The sequence below is a fragment of the Cardiocondyla obscurior genome, linkage group LG10 (assembly GCF_019399895.1).
Source record: "Cardiocondyla obscurior isolate alpha-2009 linkage group LG10, Cobs3.1, whole genome shotgun sequence".
Taxonomy (NCBI): domain Eukaryota; kingdom Metazoa; phylum Arthropoda; class Insecta; order Hymenoptera; family Formicidae; genus Cardiocondyla; species Cardiocondyla obscurior.
Window position 1 is genome coordinate 7211219 of NC_091873.1, and position 17016 is coordinate 7228234.

At 38.3% G+C, this 17016-nt stretch overlaps 3 protein-coding genes across 3 annotated transcripts; 1 reads left to right on the forward strand and 2 right to left on the reverse strand.

Annotated features, from left to right (window-relative positions):
• Window positions 1-9: 9 nt before the first annotated feature.
• LOC139105933 (odorant receptor 4-like) lies at window positions 10-2697 on the reverse strand. The gene is made up of 5 exons (XM_070662292.1): window positions 2631-2697; window positions 2011-2374; window positions 1694-1889; window positions 1453-1608; window positions 10-584 (listed from the first exon to the last, which is right to left on the reverse strand). The coding sequence occupies exons 1-5, from the start codon at window positions 2695-2697 to the stop codon at window positions 516-518; spliced, it is 852 nt and encodes a 283-aa protein (XP_070518393.1). The 3' UTR covers window positions 10-515.
• A 1633-nt stretch (window positions 2698-4330) lies between these two features.
• Window positions 4331-6337, reverse strand: LOC139105934 (odorant receptor 94a-like). Its single transcript, XM_070662293.1, has 3 exons — window positions 5533-6337; window positions 5067-5402; window positions 4331-4571 (listed from the first exon to the last, which is right to left on the reverse strand). The coding sequence occupies exons 1-3, from the start codon at window positions 5892-5894 to the stop codon at window positions 4340-4342; spliced, it is 930 nt and encodes a 309-aa protein (XP_070518394.1). The 5' UTR covers window positions 5895-6337; the 3' UTR covers window positions 4331-4339.
• Window positions 6338-8754: 2417 nt separating this feature from the next.
• On the forward strand, window positions 8755-15030 carry LOC139106071 (uncharacterized). Its single transcript, XM_070662551.1, has 2 exons — window positions 8755-9972; window positions 12291-15030. The coding sequence occupies exons 1-2, from the start codon at window positions 9751-9753 to the stop codon at window positions 13671-13673; spliced, it is 1605 nt and encodes a 534-aa protein (XP_070518652.1). The 5' UTR covers window positions 8755-9750; the 3' UTR covers window positions 13674-15030.
• The last annotated feature ends 1986 nt before the right edge of the window (window positions 15031-17016 follow it).

Consider the following 17016-nt stretch of genomic DNA (forward strand, 5'->3'; position numbering starts at 1 on the left):
TTATTATTCAGATTGCTATGCCCCTCAGATAATAGTATCTCCATGCATGACCCTTCTTTATAAAGGTTTTTTTTTTTTTAGTCGTATAGAAACATGATACGCCTCGACATATTAATATTTCCTACGAAATAAAATATTAGAAAATAAAATTACGAAACACAAAAAGAAAAAAAATATATATAAGATGTTTGAAAATTTTTAATAAACGTCAAGAAATGTCAAAAATAAATCGCTTGTATTTCGATCGATACTTCACCATTTTAAACAATCATGTCATGACAAACCAGAATCTACCGTATAAGTAAAGATATGTGAACAAAGTACAGTGCAAGTATTTTAATCAATTAAATTGCCGTGTTAAAACTTTTTTTTTTCATGTAAATGTAATTGTAAAATTATTAAATTACAAAGTACAAAAAAAAAGGGATTTATTTTAATTTTTAGTCTCGCACAAATTATTTCTGTAACGTATAAAATGCAAAGTAATATTAATAAAGAACAATTTTTTTTTTTTTTTAATCCTCAATACTTGTGTCTCGCATTTGTTGAAGAATATTGTAAGTTGAATACGACGTCTTGAGCAACTGCAACAAAGTGTTAAATTAAATAAAAAATGTGTATTTAAAAATTGTTATACACCCGAGTGGAAATTTATTTAGCTAATTTGATTTTACAGCTAGTGTTAGATCGCGCAGATTAAATATATAACTGTCTTGAAAAAAATAAAGTTGTCATTTAAAGAAAAAAGAAACAAAATCTGTCAAGTATTATCGGTCGTCTAGTCTGTCTATCGCGGACCATGTATCTGAATAGAATCTAAATGTTTTTTGCCGCGTGCTTGTTTACTGTTTTGTCTTGACCATACGCAAAGTTCGACTACCGAATTCGTCGGGCAAGCCGGTTCTTGCTGTCCCCTGCCCGCGCGTCCTCCACCTTGCGAATTTCGAGCGCAAGGTGCCGGCCAGACGTAAACACACGGACGTACTAACACTACCGCGACGGTCGATTGCCGAATTCACCGGGCAAACCGGTTCTTGCTGTCCGCTGCCCGCGCGTCCTTTACCTTGCGAATTTCAAGCGCAAGGCTAACGACTCTCTTTTTGCGGCTGTAGTCGGTGTCGTACAATCGTACTCGTCGCGGTAACCCACTGTAATCTCGATGCTTTTATCTGGTCGAAGAGATCAATTGCGAATAATGTTTAAATATCTAGTTTTTCTAGCATAGTTATTAACTAGTAATAATGAGTGTTACATTTCTGACTCAGTACTGAACAGTTTTGCTAGACAGCCACGAAATGAACCACAAATTGGCTGGCTAATTATTCAGGTAACGGTGTGAATCAATTTCCACTCGGGACGTATCAAATAATAATTACACGGCAATAAAATCGCAATAATGACATAAAAATGTAACCACGTTTATTAATAAAAAAATAATAAATTAATACTAACAGCCACGAACGAATTAAGATTCATAGGAATAATGTAGCCGCTCGTAAATTCGATAGGAATGCCACCGCATTTTGTGATCGTTAAAAAATCTTTCTGTCTTTCTGATCCCAACTTTAACCATTCTATCTCAAATAAATCAGTAATTAACCCCACGCTCTATACAAAAATTACAAAATGTTATTTATCTCGTTTAAGATAAAAAAAAATATATCTAATTGATAAATTTATTTTAGAAACATACCTTCAATCTAACTTCGTTTCCGTACCAGCAATACAGAAAGATTTGTGTCAACATACACGACATGTACAATCCTGATTGGATTATTTTTGCATTCGCTTTGGTCAATTGATATAAAGTAACGCATACTACCAATGTACTTACAACAAATTGTAAGGTAATAGTCAATCTAAATTTTTTATTCACCATTACTGCAAATCTAAATATAAATACCATAAAATATATTTAATAAAATTATAAGAAATATATTTTATTAAAAAAAAAAAATTAAAAATAAAAACAATTTGAATAAAAGTATTAAATGTAATATTAAAACAAACTTGATTATAACATTGTGTTGAACGATGCAATCACGAAGTATTTCAGGATTAAATGTAATTCTTTTCAAACGAGATTTTAATATCTCTAATTGACAGCATACGTGCAATAATAATCCACATATTACGCTGTCGCAAGCAACGTGAAGAAGAGCTCCAGCAATCAAGCCTATTAATTGATGGAAATATGTAAAATGAAAAAGTATCGTTGTCGAATAGTTGTATGGTAACCAAGCTCTAAATGTTAACTTTTTCTCCCAATAAATCGTAAAACACGATTGTACCACTATGTATAAGGTTGAGAATAGGACTAGGATTGCGTAATGTAGCGTATTTAACCTGTAAGTAACTACAAGTGGTTTTACATCTTATATCTTTTAAAATAAATTAATAACTTTGTTAAAAAAAAAAAAAAAATTATTTAGCAAATTAAATATTTTATTAAGTTCATCTAATAAAAAAAAATTAAGGCTTCTATAATTTATAATAACGGAATAACTTAATATTAAAAATAGTAAAATTTAATATTATACTTGTAAAAAAATTGTTACAGCACGATACTTACTCAATAATTTTATCAAATTTTTTTCGAATTTTTACTTCATCCGGTTCAACTGGTTTACACGGCATTTCTTGAAGAATGTCCGTTAGCAATATAATATTATTACGATTTATTAGCAAACATGACATTTTAGAACAGGAAACTATCATAGCGAGTAGCATGTAAAAATTATCAGTAAAGTCATCTGCATTGTCGACGATCAGGATCAAGTCTATGAATTGCGACAACGTAAATGTACTTATAAGTACAAATATAAAAATTGTATATGCACGATACAACAAGCGTTTGCATGGGGACGTCCAGGAATTCGGTGTCCAGCAACCGCAGCCTGTTAGGATTTTAAATGTAAAATCTAACACGCGCATTATAACTTTCTATTTTTTGTGTATGACGAAAAATAAATTATTCAAGTATTCGTTGCCATTTACTATTGTAACGACATAATAGAATATTAAAATTACATTATCGTTGTTATATTGGAAATTAATTTTATGAAAATTAAAAAATTATGCACCACGTGATATAAATAAATAACTAAAATTTGGTCACTATAAATTAAAATTTTTATTGGTAATATCTTCAATTGCAATTATGTTAAAATTGTTTCTACCGTATAGCTCACGATAAAATCTTCAAAGAGACTGACGACGTTATCGAATATGTCTATAGACACGCAATTTTCTAACGGAGATATTCTCTACCTTCCTTCATAATTAATGATTTTTATTATTCAAATTGTACAATTGTATTTCTAAGATAATTTGTGTATGTCAACTAAAGAAAAATATATCTGTTAAATCCACGCTCCACGTTTTTGCGACATAAGGCTCTGCGAGAATAAAATTATACATAAAATGCATAATTTTATATCACAAACCGCAATTTGAAACTGAGGAATATAAATTTTCAATCATGTCATTGTGAGTAACCACATTGTATGCATATATTTCGTATTAAAAATATTTTTATTTTAAAAAAGCTGATGTCGACGACGGCAGCAAATTTTTTTTTACGATCGATTGCTACATCTTGGAATAGAAAAGTGTTTAATATTTTTAGCGATTATTTATATGTCGATGTAATACGTGAATAAAATTGCATTGCTAAAAATGTTTATAAATAATGTCAAGAAAAAAAATGCAGTACACTATAGTAGAATATTTAATTATCTAACAATTTTATTTAACGCACAAAATTATCGATTGTAACATTTTTACTTATTTTATTTTTATACTCGCATTTTATATAAAAATAACGTTTGTACTAGAAAAATGTAATTAACAAAATTTTTATTTTTTATTTTTACTATTTTATTATCGCATTTGTTGAAGTATATTGTACGCAGAATACGACGTTTTCAGCAACTATAACACATGAAATTAATAGTTCATTATGCCTGGTATTCATAGTCAGTTGTTACACACATGTATTTAAAAATTGTCTTAGGCGCAGTCTTATTTTAAATAAATTGTATGCAATCTAAAATTATTAAACACAGATAGATTAAGAATAAATTTTAATACTAACAGAGACAAATGATCCAAGATTTATAGAGATAACGTAAGCACCGGTAAACTCGATAGGTACCAAACTACGTGATATAATTATTAACAAATTTTTTTGCATCGAACAATCAAATGCAAACCATTCCATTTCGAACACCGTATTAACGACATTCTGGCTCTGTTTAAAAATATATATAGAAAGTATTTTATTAATTACGCTTTTTATTCTCTTTTTTTGTTATAAAAAAAAAAACTATAAAAGAATTTACATATAAAAAATATATGCGCGCACCTTCAGCTTAACTTCATTTCCGTACCAGCAATAAAAAGAGATTTGTGTCAACATACAAAACATATACATTACTATTTGAATATATTTTGCGCTAAACATATTTATCTGCGTCAATTGATACAGATTGAAGCACACTACTAACGTACTTATTAAAAACTGCACAGTGATTACTAACTTAAATGTTTTGTTCACCATTAATGCAAATCTAAAATTAAAGAGATTCCGAAGGTCTTAATAATTTTAGATGTACGCCGAAAAGCAGATTTGGTGACGGCAGCTAGATACGTGACTTTAGGCGTCGTATGCGTCGGAGTTTCACATGTAACGCATGTACACTAAAAAAAAAAATATGTTAAATAAACTAAGCCCTTCAACTAAACCAAAATTATTATTTAACCGACGTAAAAAATTGTTGTCTGTGTAAACCACAATTTACTTCGGTTTATTAAATATTTTGTTGGATTAATAAATCTGGGTTTAGTTGAAAGGCTTAGTTTATTTAATATAATTTTTTTTTTCAGTGTGGATACCGCGCCGGCCGGTTTGCCGATGACCGATTTTTCCCCATTCTCTCATTCCCTGCCTCTGCTGTCCAGAATTACGTACGCTACTAGCCGCTTTCGCCACGTCCGCCCTTCGGTGTACATACATATAAAATAAATGTAAAATAAATTCGATAAGTAATATTAAACGTACTAACTGGAAAATGCGTATATGATGCACGATGCATTCGCGAAGATAACGTGGCTTGCCTACGATTTTTTTTAAATGGCACTCCATTATTTCAAGCTGCGAGCAAATGTGCATCAGCAGTCCGCAAATTAAGCTGTCGCAGGCGACTTGAATTACTGATCCTGCTGTTATGCCTATCGATTGATGAGCGTAAGCGATTTGAAACAGCATCGGCGAGGAAAGGTTAAACGGTAACCACGCTCGAAAAGCTAGTCTGTACTTTCTGTAGTCCACAATTATACTCGTTACTAAAGCAAACGCACACGTCGATTCGACCATAGTCATATAGTGAAGCGTATTTGATCTGGAAAATAAAGTAACTTAAATTTAAATTTCCTTTATCACGTTTTTTTTTCAGGCCGTAATTTTATGTACAAAAAAAAATTAATTAATTATGTTACACATATAATCGTCGATTGTTTCAAGATACTTGCCGTATAATCCTGTCGAATTTCTGTCGAATTTCTATCTCGTCGTAATCGGTAGGTCTAAATGGTTTCTTCATCAGAATGTCAATCAACGTTGCAATATTATTCCGATTTTTTAACAAGCTAAATATCTTGCAGCATGACACGAACGTGGTAAGAGTAATATAAAAATTATCGCTAAAGTCGTCAGCGTTGTCCACGAATAGAATTAAATCCATGAATTGCGACAACGTAAATGTATTTAGTAGTAAAAATATGAAAACTGTATACGCATCGTATATGCTACGTTTATACCGCGACGTCCACGAATTCGATGGCCAGCATCCACAAATGGTAAGGATTTTAAACGTGAGCGTTAAAACGCTCATTTCTTTTACTTGTTATATCCGTTAATATTTATGAAGAAAGACTTTGTTACGTAAATAGAAATTTAATTTTATTAGAAGTTAAGTTTTATAAAAAAAAAAAAAATTAAATAAAAAGAAACTAATTAAAAAATACAAAATTATACCAGTGAGAAATACTATGCAAGATTAAATTTCTGTTAAAAAAGAAAGTAACGTTAAAATAAAATTAAAAAAGCAATCGTATTTTTTATTTTAATGTTTCTTGATTATTAATGTGCTAATCGAGAATCTACAGTATAAAAAATAATTACAAACATATTGAACGCTATTATAATACAACAAATATATTTTTTTTTGCAATGCAATAGATAGCAAGATTTAACTGACGATCGTAAAAAATAATATATTTTCGTAGTTCACTTTGTACAACTTCCGTCTATGAGTTCGATAGCTATGACATTATCGTGACATAAAACTTGCAATTTTGCATCCCCAGGCAAAATGATATTTTCGCATATACACAACAGTTTTAAAATGCATGCCTTATACATGATGTCGTGCACTGCCACCTGTATACCAAACTGCGGCTATTCAACGTTATATTATACGACGTGTAGCAAAGTATCAATTATGGTTCAGGTATATGAAATCTTGATGCAGACGTGGCTTAAATCATATTTAATTTATTGTTCCCAAGTAGTATATACATAGAATAAACGCATTCCTCTCAACATTCGTTGAACAATGGCCGAATCGGTTGCAATTGTTAATTTAAAAGAAGAAAAAAAAATTACAGTTATGAAAATAATAATTACAATAATAATAATTACAGTTATGTAAATTAAATTATTTAAATACGTAAAAAAATGTGTGGTAAGAAAATTAATAAAAAGATGACTAGTGGGTCAGCATTAACTAAAATATTGTGCGAAATTTTCATCAGTTGCATACATCTATACGACATCTTTAATTATTTAAAAAAAAAGGTAATAAAACAATTGTTCACTTAAAATTATTAAATGCAGTAACAAAATTTTTTTATCTTAAAATGTCGAATACGCTTTCATAGAGATTTAATATTCACAATTTTAGAAAATAGTTTTAATTTCATTTTTTTTCTTTTTTTAATTTTATTCTTATAAATAATTATCTGCAGTCAATATTACGCATATTTTTTGTCGATTAATAAAATTTCTGCTTTGATAACAAAATTATTGCGAGACATTAATCGACTGAGGATAACAGAACATATGAATCTGAATAAATCGATATTTACCGTGAAAGGTAAATTACTGACTGCGACTAAGAATAATCCCATAAAAAGGAAACCTGTAGTACATGATGCAAACTATAGATTTTCAGTAAATTACAGTCGGTAATTCATCTCAGAAAATAAAATATTGGGTCATCTGCTCTAATTGACTTAGTACTGATTATACAACAATTATTAATTAAAAGTACAAATGTAATATGAAAAAAATATTATCTAAAAAATATTGTTATTACTATTTAAACTTCTATAAATTTTCAGACTGATAAAAATTAATTTTGATATCAATAGTAAAACAAATAAAAGTTTAAAGATCCTATACCCATGTGTAGTATCACAAATTTTTGGAAATACAATTTTTTTTCATTGGCTACACAAATTAAAAAATAAGTTACCGCATAGTAGCGTAGATAAATCGTAGATAAAAAAAAATTACAAGGATGAGGACTTGTTACGTATTATTTTCAATTATGACAAAGTCCAAAAATAAGTGAGTGAAGCTATTAATCTTTCTCTTGAAACAAATCACTTTTGGAGACAAATAAAAATGACGAGAAATTTAATTTACGTAATAATTTAAATATACATTGTACGCACACATAAGACGTATAAAAATTCACCCTCCCGATATAATGAGAAATTAATTAATTAAATTACACGCGATATTTATTAACAAAATAACAAGACAAATATTATAAAATTGCAGTTTCTTAAAAAAAATAATTGAATTACTTTGATGCATTAAACACTTGTTGCCGTTTTTCTTATTCCTCGGTATCGGCTATTTGTTTTAACGGAAATAATCGAGAGGGGCGATTATGTAGACGCGATCCGTTTCTTTCTAGAGAGCACGTCTAGTTGACGTATTAGTGTACATTACGCGCAACGAGAATTGCCATTTTGTCGGCGAGACACGAGGCGTAACGACACGCCTCTTACCAGCAAACCCCGAGCGAGGAAACCGCTTCAATCCGATTGGTTTATCTTTTCCCACCGGGTTCTCCTCTAACCCGCGAGGTTACCGCGATCACCGACCGAGAGAGATTAGGTTAGATCTCGTTAACTGGGAAAAGATTGATCCCGCGTTCTCTCAATAAACGGTATAATTTTGCTGATAATGCTCGGAAACGCGGGCGCTAAGCATGCCGAGAATTTATGTTCACTTTCATCGATGCAGATCAACTTTGATCTCGCGCTTAATTTGTTTTACTTTTTTCTTTCTTTTTTTTTTCTCTTTTCAATTTTTAAAATAAGAAGAAGAATAGAAGATATTTTTAAACCGAGATAAAAAATTAATTGGTAAAAAAATTAGCGTCGTACTTACAGTCACGTTTACGTAAGTGACAAAGAACCAAGAGCGATGCAAATTTAATTAGACATTGCGCAGATTTAAATATTTAAATCATATCGTGATAGATTTAATAATGACGCGTGACTTGTAAAAACACCGATAGTTTGGAAATTACAAGACAAAGCAGCCCTTTTATAATTTCCATTTTTTTTAAATACTTGGTGATCTCGTTCGACTCATTCAAAAATTCAGAACGTAAAAATGTAAATAAAAAAAAATAAAAAATAGGAAATTAGTTTAAATAGAATATTCACGGGAGGGTGACGAGCCTCGTTGGGCGCAGATCGACGAGGTTAGCAAATTAAACATTTTGCTCGTACGAGAATCCGACTCGACAAATTACACATGGTTTCAATCCACGGAACGAAAGCACACCGCAGATCGATCCGCGCATTACGAAACGCGCGGAAGGCACGAGTTCTCTTTCTTCGTTCTTCTCGAGGCCGGTAACGTGCCCGATAAAACCGGGTGGCGTTTGATGGTGCACGGTATCAGTAGATGCGAGGGCGGTCGTGGTGCTCAATTGGTCCACGGTCTGGCTGTTCTCGTTCGCTCGAGGGAGGTGGTTCGGAGTGGTATTCGCCGGTTAACTCCGCCTTTGGGTGTCCGCGCGGACGGCCCTTTCGCGATGTCGAGGACCCTTGGGCACCGGGGTAAAGCGGCCGCGCCATTGGACGAAGGCGGCCGTCGGTGAAACGAGCGAGAGCGCGAGATACGCACCGGGCTCCAATCCAGGGCACCTCGTAGCCGCTGGACTCACGAGTAGGGGAAGCTCGTTTGCGGGGGTGTGGGTATAGATCGACCGCAGTATCCGCGGAGACGCGATCGCGGGTACTCGGTGTGCTTGAGTGTGCTCGTGGGGGCCTCGTCGTACGGCAGGATAACCGGGGGGGCCTCTGTCGGCGGATCTACCGTCGAGAAGTGTCCGAAAAATCGTCCGGGACAGTGCGACATCGTTGACCCCGGGGTCGAGTCTCGCTTGCCTCGGCCGCGGCTCCGACCCGCGGGTCTCCGTGGTTGGGTCCGATGGAAATTTCCATCCCTGGCAGCGGCCGGGAACAGCCCGCTCCGTGTTTCTGTCGATTCGCGAGAATGCGAAGGACGCTGACTCGCGTAACTCGTCGGCGAACGTCGTGCACAGTGCCGAGCATACGTACGTAAAGATTGTGTACTCGTCCCTACGGCGAAAGAAAGAGAGAGAGAGAGAGAGAGAAAGAAAGACTGGCTTTCGGTATCGTTGATCTCGCCGCTCGTCGATGATGCCGCGGCCCTCGCGCGATACCTACGGTGATCAGAAACCACCGTACTCCTACATATCGCTCACGGCGATGGCGATATGGTCGTCGAGGGACAAGATGCTGCCGCTCGCCGAGATTTACAAATTCATCGCCGACCGCTTCCCGTACTACAGAAAGGACACGCGACGATGGCAGAATTCCTTGAGGCACAACTTGTCCTTCAACGATTGCTTTATCAAGGTAAGTTCGTTCATTCTGAGACGTCCGATTCGGAATTAGGGATTAAATCTAGGTTCGACCGGGAATCAGACCTCGTCAGGCCTCAGCTGGCCGAGTAACGCCAAGTTGCCAGTCGACGTGTCGTTCTTTCAATTGCATTTTCCTTTCAAATCAAATTATCAATCTGAGCAAGTTTCTCTATAGACGCAGAAAAAATTATATCACAGTCCGAAAGCCGTCGTTTCGCCTAACAAGAATTAACGACTGACGAGAGACGATTCGACGCGTTGTTAAAATGTTTCCCCCGTTGTAACTCAATTGTTTGCACCAACGAGTGCAACGATTCCCTCGCGAAGATAATTACAATCTCGAATCGCGGCCGTCGAACGGAGGCATGATGGAACGTATCTTTGATTGACGTGATGTGCCTCTTTTCAACGTAAATGTCCGGGTTCTCGTGAGCGACGACGCAACGCGCAAGGTGCTTGGTCGTTGTATTATCGAGCCATCTGTTTCGCACCTGCCAACAGCGTTGCGATCGTCGTCATGGAGCGTACCGTTCGTCCGCGGTTCCTCGAAATTACGAATCGAAACGCCAATTTTCCATCCTTCGCACATCCGCCGCTCGTCACCATAAAAATCATTTTCAATCCTACGCGCCACACGCGTCGCAGGACGGAACAAATTTCGACCGCAGTCGAGAAAGCTTTTATGTGGTTTTATCGGGATAATTATGACGTACGGATTCTTGCACGAAATATGCGGGCAAATAATATCGGTTCGATTTTAAAATCCCGTCGCGCAACCAAGACCGGAGCAGTCTTAATTAATTGTAAACAATAGCGGCCGAAACCGGCGGTATTAAATGCCCAGGCTTGGGCCGAAGCTGGCCTATTTTACAATTCCCGCACGGAAAATGCAATAGAGCATTTACGTTTCTTCAGGTTGGACAAATTTTACCTCGTACGGGTCCCAATTTGCAACGAATAATAATTACCGTCGCTAGAAAGCGTGAAACTATAAGCGGAAACGATGGAAAGTAATAATGTCTCTGCGAGAAATTTTCATGAAACTTTAGGTTCGATAAATATTGATTGTAAATTAAAATCAATTAAAATTGCCGGTAAATTAAAATTAGAATGTCAGTTTTTTTTTTTTTTTTTCTGCCGAACACAAAGCATTTAATTTCGGTTGTGGCTTTATGAATCTTTCGAGTTTGCCCTTTTCTTCCCAGATTCCTACCGCAAACGCGGCTCGAACCTTTTCAGGTTGCCGGTAACGGTGAGAAAGAAATAACGTAAAAGACGCGAATGCGAACGCAGCTCGATTGATCTCGTCTATCTCTCGTTGAGGCGTGGTGCTAATAATAGCGGCGGTAATATATTTCCCTTCGCGAGATCTGTCCGGCAGCAGGTTATGCCTTTCCGATCGAATTAACTCAACCGATCGGCAGATAATCGTTTCGCGTTATTAAATGTAAAACCTGTTCGTTCCTGGCAAGTAATGGCTATCCTGGCTCTCTACAGCTCATCAATCGCCGCGGTAAGACTGCGTCTTATATCGGCCATCGTCGACGAGACACGGTGCTAGGCGCCTTTCCCCGCGATAACCGAGAGGGGCTGCTCACCTGAGTGTGCGATACGAGCAGACCGTGCCATGCTTCACGAGAATCGTAGGCCGAACCTTTTTGCGCGACGGCCGACATCTCCCGTCCCCCGATCTCTCGTCGAAATATTAATTAAGTCGCGAGTCTCCGCGAATGTGAACGTTAGATCTCAAAGTGGGCCTAGTTTCGAGTCGACTTCTAATTTTCTAGTCTACGCTTATCGAGTTCCCCGCGGCTCTTTCAACGACGCTCTATACGATTATATTGTGCAATCACATTTTTTCGGTAATAATTAATTTGTCATGTAAATTGCCTAATTTTTGTTTGGTTTTTTTATACATTAAATAGATTTTCATCAAGATGTAGATGAAGTTTGATCTCGGTTTAATTTACTTTTAATCTCTTTTACAATTCTTAAAAGTAAAAGGAGATAGAGAGTAAATTAAACTGTGATTAAACCCAAGTTATACATCTTGGTGAAAATCAGCATTAATCTTGTACGTCAATTTTTATATGAACAGCCGCGGCTGTCAAAGTTTGCAACTCGAGGCTTAGTACGAACTCGATGAAAAAAAAAAACAGCTCTGTTACGAAACACTTTGAGAATATAAAGATACTTGTGGTAATAGTTTTTATTGAATACTGTTATAATTTCCCTCCCGAATCGACCTTCTTATCGTATTTGACGGATTTGACGTATTGGCGCTGGATAAATCCGACGATTTGATTTCAGGTACCGCGCGGTCCGCATCGGCCGGGAAAAGGGGCCTATTGGGCACTGCATCCCGCTGCGTTATCCATGTTCGAAAACGGCTCGCTGCTCCGACGGCGGAAACGCTTCAAGCTGCACAAGCCGGACAAGGAGCTCCTCAAGTCCGAGCTGCAGGCGCTCGCCTCGGCGATGCCGCCGCCTTTACCGCCGCCGCCGCCTCCGCCGCCGCTGCAGCCGCAGCCGCAGCCGCAGCCACAGCCGCAGTCGCAGCATCCGGACCCAGTGACGTCGGGCGGCGGGATCGTCGACGCGAGCACATGTCCCGGGAACGGTCTCAGCCTGGCGAACCTCCACCGGCTGCGGGACGATCTGCTTCGATGGGAGATGCAGGAGAGGCGGATGATGGTCGCTACCGTGTCGAGTCACGGCGACTTCGCCGGCGCGGGCAGCTTCGGCCGCTTCGACGGCGCTACCGGCATGCCAAGTGGACCGACCGCCCCGGAAGCTATCACCGCCGGTTACTACCTATTGTCGCCCGAAGTCAGGCAGAGACTCGCGGGCGGTGCCGCCGACAGCGGCAACGAAATTCTCCGAACGTACGAAGCCGCCGCGCTGCTGCATTCCGCTGCGTCTTGGAACTTCCCGGGCTTTCCCGCGGTCTCGCCGTCGTACGCGGTGTCGCAGCTGCCATACATCCAGCAGACCGTCGCTGGCAGGCAAGCCCTCCATCCCGCGCGAGAGATGCGGGACGAGCGTCGTCTCTCGAGTGACCGCGCGCTGGAGAACGGGCCGGTGATCGCCGCTAGCACCGGCCGAGAAAACGAGACGGTCTTCGCGAGCGAGAACGCTTACGAGATCGCGAGTTACAACCGTGAAAAGCTCGTCGAGGAGGAGCCCCTCTCGTCGTCCTCGTCTTCGTCCTCGTCGTCGAGATTGAATCTCTATCGCGGCACCGCTCTGCCCGCGGCCCCGTCACCACCGACGTCGCCCACCTCGCCGAGCTCGCACGCGCCGAAATCGTCCTACCGTCATTTGTCGCCCATCTCCAGCCTGGCGGTGGAAGTCGAGCGAACTCAGCTGCCGGCCGGCCGCGAGGACCAGGTCGTCTTCACCGCGGCCAGCACGGAGAAGAGAGTCAAGAAGCCGTTCACCATCGAGAACATCATCGCGCCCGACGACAACTGCGAGGTCAGCCGCGACGGTACTAGTGGTGGTAATGGTGGTGGTGTCGGTGTTGGTGTTGGTGTTGGTGTCGGCGCCGGTGACGAGGAAACCTCGAAATTGACCGACGAACCGATCGCGAACAAGTCTTCGCTCCTCGTGCCGAGGCCTCTCTACGCCGGGTACTCGTTGTCGATCGCGACCACGGGTGTCCAGAGGCCGTCGTACGGCGCCGCCACTTGAGCTCCGCTCATCCTCTCGGTCGACTCGCTTTCGAAGGGATCGGACGGGCAGCGCGAGGCTCCACGCGTCTCGACGACACCCAAAGGATCTTTTGTCCCAGACTACGAGCTCTATCCTGTTTCCCGGATGTATCTGTACGTCGCTATCTGCGTATACGCTCCATCTTCACCTACGTCTGAGATTCCGGCGGAATATGGTAGAGACCGCTTCGCGTTATTTTTTATTTTTTTTCCCCTTTTTTTTTATTTATAAAAATAATACATTGTTACGCTCAAATCGGAGCACGATATTCGCGCACGGAGCGGACATTCCGGTTACCGTAGAATTCCGGTTCAACTCCATTAAATAAACGAGACCCGTAGAACTTCTTTCCTCGGTCCCGTAAAATCACTATTGAACCTCGAGACACCGTCTTACTCGACAGCTAAGTTTCTAAAGAGACGATCGCGAACGCTGTTTGACCACGACGCGATTCATCGAGCATACTTGTCGTCTCTCAATTCGCAGTAGCGCGCAACGTTGTTCACAGAGGTAACAATCGCGACTCTCGCCTATGTAATTAATTAATTAGACGATCTCCGAACGATTAGGCACGGGCGCGGGCGCGAGCACAGCTATACCGATGTTAGATTTAGCACATAAATTTAACGATATAAAGCTAACTTCAAGACCCGTACAGAAATGTAAATTTCCAAGCCGGTTTCGTCCCGCGTAATTATTTTATTGGAATTTTTTTATACAAAAGTAACGAAAAGTATTGGTTTTTATTTATCAGCAATTAACAAAGTCTAAAATTTTCGCGCTTATTTCGGGAATATTTATACGAGAAAGACTATGCACCGTTTAATTTTTTTTTTACGATCCACAGAATTACGGAAAAAAAAAAGACATGCATTTGCTCGCATATTTATTCATCTTCCTTTTTGTAAAAATGTATATACTATATTTATATATATTAATGTAATTAACTAGTTGATATTTAAAATTTAAGTGCGTCAGTTATTGATTCGAAAAGTAGATTAAAGTTTACGTCATGAATGATTTTCATGATATAAATTTTTCTATTCTTTTCCATTCAACCATTTTCCTTCGCTTTAAATAAAACGTTCGTATCAAAGATACTTGGTTCCTTTTCTATAAAAAAATATCCAATCGATAGTCTCGATATTAACTCTATGAAAATTAAAATGTATCGTCGATTAAATTATATCTTACATCTCTTAAGACACGAGACTGTTCGTTACATTTGTGCATTGTCGCATCCATTTATATTCTGTACTCGTCCACGCTCGAGCAAAAATGATTTGTAAATGTAGAAACGATTCGTAGCGAAATAAATTATTGTATATACGTAGAATACCGATATAAATACGAGTGGGTTTCTATCTTCAATATTTTTATCCCTTAGATGATATCCTTAGCCATTTGACGGAGAACCTGTTGGTTTGTACCAATCAGAGTATGATTCAAGTAAATCTAGAAATTTTTATCTCTCGAATAAGTTTCGTAGGAGACGTTTGTATCACTTTTCTATATACCCTTCTACTACTTTCTTATCTTATTATACTTTATACCTACTTGTATTTCACGGAAATCTTTGAGCTTGAATTTAATACAAAAAAAAAAAGTTATACCGTTGCAGAAAATTTCGTGAATGTTGCGCCTTCCTTCGGACTTGGTTTTTAAAATTAATTTGTAGCACGACTTTTGTTTCTTTATTTTTTATTAATTTCTTTTTTTTCAGCCAAAGCGAAGCTAAAGACCGAGATACATTTCTTACTGCGAAACGCGAATAAGTTTCGAACTCGAAATCCCGCAGCTAGAAGTACGTTGTTACGTTGCTTGTTACACTTTTGAAATACGCTACCAATATAAGTCATGTTCGGCGGGCGCTCGCCCGGGATACATGGACGGAGAGGCGTGTGTTTGTCAATTAAGTGGAAAAACGTGTTGATTTCACGCATGGCTCGGGATTACGGGCACAATAGAGATTGTTTAAAAGCGCTTTGTTGTCGGGAATGGGAAGCGCGGACCACCATGCCGCGTCGAACCGTGGCCGCGACCCATCCCGACTTTTTTCTTTTTTTTCCCTTTTTTTCTTTTTTTTTTTTTTTTTCTTACAACGTACCGGCCACCTTTCTGCGCTCTCTTTCCATGAGAGTCTGTGTAGCGTGCGTAATAAAAAGGATTATCCGTAATTTCTGCCTCTAATGGAGACGGGGAAGATTTAATAAGGGCTACCTCAGCGAGTCACGCTCGTTGGTGGGTCTCGTTGCGTCCCGAGATACATTTAAGAAGAATAAAACCGAGGGTGCGGGGGAGTGTGATAGTTCTTGATACGTCGTTTATTCCTATCGCGTCTCTAATAATCTACTAACACGATAGAGCAATTGGGAACACATTTTTACACAAACATATAATTTGTAAACATATATTTTTTAGATATATTTCTCTTTTTAATTTTTTTGCATCCGAGTCTATCAACGTCTTTAATTGGTCTTGAATTATTTTCAACATTCTCGTAGAATTAATTCAGATCGAATTATAACGAAATTAATCACGCTTTGCCCGTCGGTTCTGTACTTTTTTTATCTCAAATTAAAAAAAAACGAAATAAGCCGATATATTGATAATGCACAACTGTACAAGAGGCTGCGATTAATACTTTCCATTGAAAACGATTTATGGACAACAGTCGCAATAGTATTCAACGACGGCGCATTGACCTCGTATGATCAATCGTTACGCTCTACAAGTACGTGAATCGATTATCATTAATAAAGCTCGTTAAAGGTAGCGCTCGACAAACAACGTCGGTGGGTATAGCTCCTCGTCTAGAGGTTATCTGAACGAGCGACAGTTCGGTTTACGTCAACTAGCAGTTCGATATTTAGCGTGCACTGACCGTATGGCGTGCATACGCCATAAAATATTTAGACGTGAGCATCGCGCGATGGTGTGAACATGATATCTACTTCTTCAACTTGTTTCTTCGAGCGGAATCGATGCCGCTTGAAAATTATAAATTACAATATGAAAAGAGACGAGCGAATTAAAACTAGAAAAAACTAGAAAAAAAAAGAAAAAAGTAATTATTGAAAGATTAATTTAATCCGTTTGTACGCTTTCTTCTTTTTTTTTTTTTGTCAACCGACGTCTTACTTGTAAAAAAAAAAATATATTGCGAGAAGGGTTTGAATTCTAAGTTCCTTCGGAGAACTTTAACTTTAATTCTGACTGCAGTTAAAAGCGTTCGGAAGTAAATGTTGGTGAATTTAAACGAGAACGTTTCGCACACGTGCGCGTTATTATGTTTAAAAATCGACGCGCGAGAGAATCAAAA